At 37.3% G+C, this 6,580-nt stretch overlaps 1 protein-coding gene across 1 annotated transcript in view; it reads left to right on the forward strand.

Moving 5' to 3' along the window:
- Positions 1 to 6,580, forward strand: part of LOC106692718 (NACHT and WD repeat domain-containing protein 2) — a 121,186-nt gene that overhangs the window by 97,674 nt on the left and 16,932 nt on the right. The window contains exon 25 of the mRNA XM_067053020.1: positions 2,118 to 2,280. Within this exon, the coding sequence (XP_066909121.1) occupies positions 2,118 to 2,280 (163 nt within the window). The remainder of the gene's footprint in view (positions 1 to 2,117; positions 2,281 to 6,580) is intronic.

The following is a 6,580-nucleotide window of genomic DNA, read 5'->3' on the forward strand; positions in this document are numbered from 1 at the left end:
TTGACCGCAACCCTGACCATCTCCCTATATAGAAAAAAAATATATTTATCTCAAAAAATAATTATTTTTGCTGATAGAGATGCAGTAAAGAATGCTTGAGTGTGATGCTAAATTCAAATATCTTGTTAGTTAATTCTCAAATTTTTATCATTTTGTGCAATAAATTTGTAAATAATTTAGGGATTTAGGATTTATGAATTATCATGAATTTTTATATTCATATGGATCATTCTCATAGAAAGGAGCAGAAGTGATATCCAGGCTCCAGACCCTTTGTGATGTCCCGTTGAACTCCTACAATCCTTCTGTCCATTGAGATGTAACTTTTTCCAATAATTCCATCAATTACGGCCTCTCCAATACTCCTGACCCTGAATCCAAGTGTAAATATTCCAAAAGTTATTTTTACCAGAAGTCATCAGTTCTCTTCCAATCACACCAGACAATCTCAACAACCATTTCATATTTTATACTGCTGATTCTTCACCCACTCCTGATTGAACATCGTAACTTCAATCCAGAACACTTCATCACTTGGCATCCATCCTCTAACAAGTCTTCTATCATCATCTTTGTCATCCATGATACTTCTTCAATCTCCTTCAATTCAAATCCTCTATTCATTAATGCAGCACCCTGTTCTCAGTCTTCAGATTTATATACAACAAACCACTGAACAGTGGCTTTTGACAGATCTTCATTAGATCGCATAGACATTAGATACTCCAACATATAGAATTCCATCCCTACTTTCATCCATCACTCCAGTTCTCTTCCCACCTTAAAATTCTGCCTATTCCTTCTCTTCATATCCATTTAGATCCAAAAGAATTGAAATTGATGTTCTTGTTTTCAAACAAAATTTATAAATAGAATATTATTTCTTATTTTCTTAGATATTCAATAGAAATATTATTTTATCCTTTATTCTTATGTAAATGGGTGTTCTTAGTATTCATTTAAAATTTTTAAATATGTACAGTAATATTATTTCCTCTTTTTTGTTAATTATGATTATTTCATTTTTTTTTTCAATTTATTATTATTATAAGTTATGTTATGATTTAACGTTATTTCCAATTCCAATTTTTATTTTGTGTAATGTTATTGAGTAGGGATTCGTCCCTGAATAAATAAAGAATAATATTATTATAAGAGCATCGATTTTGTTCATTAGTCTTCTCTTCCATTGTTGCAATATTTCCTTTTATTTTAAGGCTGAACTGTTTGTTGGTGCCTTATCTTAAATAATTTCAAGATTTTTTGACCCTACTCATCTTTCAATATAAATCCAGTTTCTCAAATTACATAGATTTGGGTCAACACTAATAAATTGCATAATTTCATCATTGACTAATTTAATACAATTTTTAGTATTGAATCAATATAGTATTGAATGCTTGAAAGTATTGTTCCAATTGTTGTTAAATTTTATCTTCCTCACTGGTATTCTATTGTGTTTGGATAGAATCTTCTACTTGGCTATTTATTTTCATAGACTCCTGGTTTGGGTTTCTTGGTTGGTTTCCATGGTATTCAGCACTACTTCAGATCATATCGGTGCTATTGTTTGTCTAACATGCTCTGTAATTTGTTGGGAAGAACCTGTTTATAGAAGGAATAGTTCTTTTTATCAAACAAGTTGTGTGAGTACAAATAAGTTTCTGTCGTTTAGCAAAAGATTGCCCCATCAGAATGTTTTATTGAAATTGAAAAAAAAGGCCTACTCTTTTGGTGGTTGGATTTTCTTCATCATGAGGGAGGTCGTTCAGTCTCCCAGCTCAAATGAGATAATGATTGTGATCCTGATGTTGTCAGTCTTATGATTTCTGCATACTTATGTCAAAGGGTGATATTATGAGTGAGTAAGTAAGAGTTAGGAAGTATTATGAGTGAGTTTATGAATGTTATACTGTACTTAAGAACCTGAGGATGAATCATGAAACCTCACCCCGCAACTACACAAATCACTTCCCCCTTATTATCATTATTATCCTAAAGGATTATTGTACAATAATTATTTTCAATTATGATTTTAATTAACTATTTCTTACTATTAAAGTTTCAAATGATTTTTCTGGTTATTTTCTTTAGTTAATATTTTATTATTGTTAAAGGATTCTTGTGTGTGGAGATGAAACACAAAAGCCAATGCCTCTTCTTGTTTGGAATTTATCCTCACGGAAATTGCTATATGACTTGAGAATTCCTCAGCATGATTTCCTAACGCATTTATCGGCTATAACTCATAATGGCAGCTATGTTTCTGTTGTTGCAAAGGTAGTATTTGTTTATTTTTCTTAGCTGAACTAGGTAAAATTATTTTAAGTAAAGTTTATATTTATAAAAATGTAATTGTTATTTGTTGCTTAACAGTAATATCTATATCTATCATTTACAGTAGTGATTGATTCTAGAGTCTGATGGTAATTACAATAATTTGTTTTTTTGGTTCAGTTAGATTAAAATATAATAAATAAATGTACAATTTGTTTTTTCTAATACCTGTTAACATTTAGGAAGTTTACTTTAGCCCTATTCTAATTTTGTTGATCTCACAGAAAATTTTTGCTTTGATTAAATGTTTACTAGAATCTCTTTTGATCATTCAATGTTTTATTCAAATGTACTAACTTTATCACTTCATTGTTGATTTTTTCTCATATTTTTTAAATAACATTACTCCTCTTAACAAATATTTATTCTACTTTCACAATCAGTGATGAAACTTACTAGGAAGCCTAATCATATACTTAGACTGGCCCACTTGGTACTTGAACTATAGACAAGCCAAAACTTGGTTTTTAGACATTTTTGATTTTCATTTTGAATTTAGTGAAAATAAAATTTATGAATTACTTCCTGATCTTGAAATAATTTACAGTGTTCTGTAAAAAGATTATATTTTACAGGTTTGTTGAATTTTTTTCTTTGTAGGGTTTACTCAGGTTTTGATTTATGCCTGATTCTAAAACTTAATCAGGTTTTAATTTATGCCTGATACTAAAACTAACTCAGGCTTTGATTTATATCTGATACTAAAACTAACTAAAGATGACTTAATACATTGGCTGTATTTAAAGTTTTGTTGTTTTCTCATTTACTGTATATTTTGGCACTGTTTTCTGCCAACATTAGAGGGAGGATGAGGTGCTAGAGTCACTTCTTTAATCTTCAAACATAGGGTTTAAGAGGAAATGTAACAAATCCTGGAATTTGAAATACCCTCTCTTGACGAATTGTGGGATTATTAGTGGTTTTAATATAGTGTAGACCAGGGGTCATAATACTGGTTGATATAATATAGTTAGGCGTCGATCATTTATATTAACTGTTTATAACATTTAAATTAATATTTTACATAACAGTTATAATTTGGATAAACATTGGCCGTATGTTAATATTTACTGAACAGTTATGTACTTTTTGTCATTTTGGTGTCATCATATAGGGCAAGTGCCTTTTCAGCTGGATTTTGTGACAGTTGTGTATCAGCAACAAGCAGTCAGCCATGACTTGCGGATTTCATGTCAATATATTTTTCCCAATAATTTCACCATTTGTTTTCTTGAAAATGCTCACACCTTTAAGTCTTCTAGATATCTAGGGCAATTTTAAGTGGTTATGAAGAATTTTTTCTTCAATTTAGCTCACTAAGATTCAATAAAGAAACCACTATGTGCCATGGTAACAAGGCTTTAGAAGTGGATGGGTTAATAGGGAAGCGTGCTTAGAAGTGTGGAGATCATATGGGAAAATTTTTAGGGATGGATAGGGTGAAGGGGGTGTAGCCTTATGAGCTTATTAAGCTTATTTAGGTTTTAACAACACTTGCACACAAAGTTCTATGGCGTTATTGCCTGTTTACTTAACAACGCAAATCTCTCTGTAGGGGTTTGTGATGAGCATTTTTGCATCATGCGGAAATATGGTTTACAAATAGATCATTAAGGTGTGTGTTTTTTTTTTTATTACGAGGGTCGGGGAAATCTTCAAAAGACACGGATAGGCCCGTACATATCCATGTGTGGGAGTTTTACCCACTAAAACCACCGCCCTACACTTGTTCATTCCTCTCCACGGGACCGCCGCTAGGCATTACTTCATGGAGAGAACTGGCTGAGTGCCGCCTCGCTTTCTTCGCATGGGTTTACGTTTCCATGCTACTAACGTCTTCTAGCCCTCTCATCCTCTCTCAACCTCTTAAAAACGACTGTGGTGAATCTCTTCACTGCGTTCCAATGCTGGTCTGAGAGGAGCATATAGCTCACCACGTTTTCTGGAGTGATGCGTCCTCCACACTCTCTCTCCAATTCACTTTTTTCTGCTGCAAAGCGAGTGCAAGTGAAAAACACGTGCTCCGCGGTTTCCTCGACAGTCTGGCATCCAGGGCATTCTGCGGTGTTGTCCAGTTTGAAGCGGTACTGGTAGGCTCTTAAGCATCCATGTCAGGTGTTGAATTGGGTTATGTAAAAATCCACATCACCATGCTGGCGACCATACCACTTGCCCACATCGGGTATTAACCTGTGAGTCCACCTCCCGGAATCTGCAGCCTCCCAACACTCCTGCCACTGGTCGATGGTTATTTTTCACTCTTCTTCTCTGGACTAGTGCAAGTGTCTTCCATAGTGCCTGCTTCTTTCTTCAACAAGGAGTTCCACAGGTGGCATTCGGGCTATCACACACACCGCTTCGTTGGAAACAGTTCGAAAAGCGCTAACTGTCCTTAAACAAGCTCTGCGGTAAACTGAAACTATCTGTCTCCTGTATGATATGGTAGCCATCGCTTGTTTCCAAATCGGGGCTGCTTATAACATAATGGAGGGGACAACAGTAGCAAGAAGCCTTCAGCTACTTTCTTTGGGACCTCCGACATTTGGCATAAGGCGTGACAAAAGGATGCTACTTTAGAAAATTTGGCACTGATATACTCCGTGTGAAGATTAAAGCGGAGACGTGCATCGATCATGACTCCTAGGTATTTTAAGCTAGACTGGGAACGAATTTCGTGCCTACCAACCGTGACAGTGATAGACTCAGTCTATGTGCTAGTTACTAGGTGAACCTCGGTCTTGTGATCTGCAAGTTGTAGGCCTACCGAAGACAGCCAACCTCGTACCGTAGCAACAGCCTGGTTAGCGATGAGGGTAACTTCTTCCAAGTACTTCTCCACAACTACAACTGCAACGTCATCTGCGAATCCCACAACTGTGGCTCCCTCTGGCAATGTCAATTTAAAGATTGCGTTGTTCATGACGTTCCACAGAAGAGGCCCTAATACCGAGCCCTGTGGGACACCACCAGTCACCTCATATCTTCTTTGGCCAAGGTCTGAAAAGTAAAACACAACTCTATCTTTGAAGTAGTCTGTAAGAACTCTCATAAGATAGGCTAGTACCGCCATAGTCCGTAGGGCATCTATTATGCAGGTCCATCTTGCAGTGTTAAAAGCATTCTTAACGTCTAGAGTGATGAATGCTGCATAACACTTAGCACCCCTCCTCCACCTTGCTCCTGCAATTGCTGTGCGGGCCATCTCGACTAGCAATCCAACAGCATCTATTGTGGATCGCTCTTTACGAAATCCGAATTGAGCCCGTGAGAGGCCATTAACTCCCTCCATGAACTCTTGTAGCCTGAGGGAAAGGATTTTCTCGAATGCCTTACCCATAGTATCCAATAAGCAAATTGGACGATAGGTTGACGGGTCTTCCAGTCTTCCCTTACTCTTTGGAATAAGTACGAGGCGCTGTCTCTTCCAAGGTTTCGGGATTGAGCCTTCACGAATACAAGAACTGAAGAGATCGATGAAAATATCTGACCTTTTCCTGAGAGCCACCTTCAGGGCCACATTCAGAATTCCGTCCAATCCTGGTGCCTTGCCATGTTGTAGGTCCAAGGCGATGTCCTCTAACTCTTCCTGCGCGATTTGTGGAAAATCCGTATTGTCTATACATTCAGTAGTATTGCCTGTTCAGGGAATAGTGTTCTGACAATACTGTCTACAACATTCGATCTCGTGGGGAGCTGCATTGTGCCTTTACAAAGTTTCTTAAGCGCTATTTTGTAAGGTCTACCCACGGGTCTGCATCAACCTCATCACAGAGTTCTCTCCAGCACCGCCATTTGCTTTCTTTAATGGCTTATCGGAGGTTCCTTCTAGCTCTCTTAAACTCTTCTTGAAGCACTGAAAACTCCGGTAGACGTCTCGCTCCCTGGTAACGTCTTCTTGCTTGGTTGCAACACCGGCGAAGATCGTCAATAGTATCCGTCCACCAGTGGTCATAGCTGCGTCACAAGCTCCAGATATAAAAGAGGTTAGTGTACGCGCCTTTTCCTCAGCTGACCCTTTCAATTCACACTCGTCCTCTAGTATTAAAGTGAACGCGGCGCCATCGAAAGTCTTCGTGTTGCAGCTGTTGGTTCTCCATCGAGAACTGTTCTTTCTTGTAGGCGTATCCAGTGTGATCAATATAGCCTGGTGATCACTGTTTGTATAAAATCCACAAACCTTGCAAGTTGCGATCCGGTGCAGGCGACCACTCATAAACGTCAAATTGATGATGGATGATCTTCC

Source organism: Halyomorpha halys, unplaced genomic scaffold (genome assembly GCF_000696795.3).
Source record: "Halyomorpha halys isolate HHAL.00 unplaced genomic scaffold, Hhal_1.1 Scaffold68.1, whole genome shotgun sequence".
NCBI classification, from domain to species: Eukaryota; Metazoa; Arthropoda; class Insecta; order Hemiptera; family Pentatomidae; genus Halyomorpha; species Halyomorpha halys.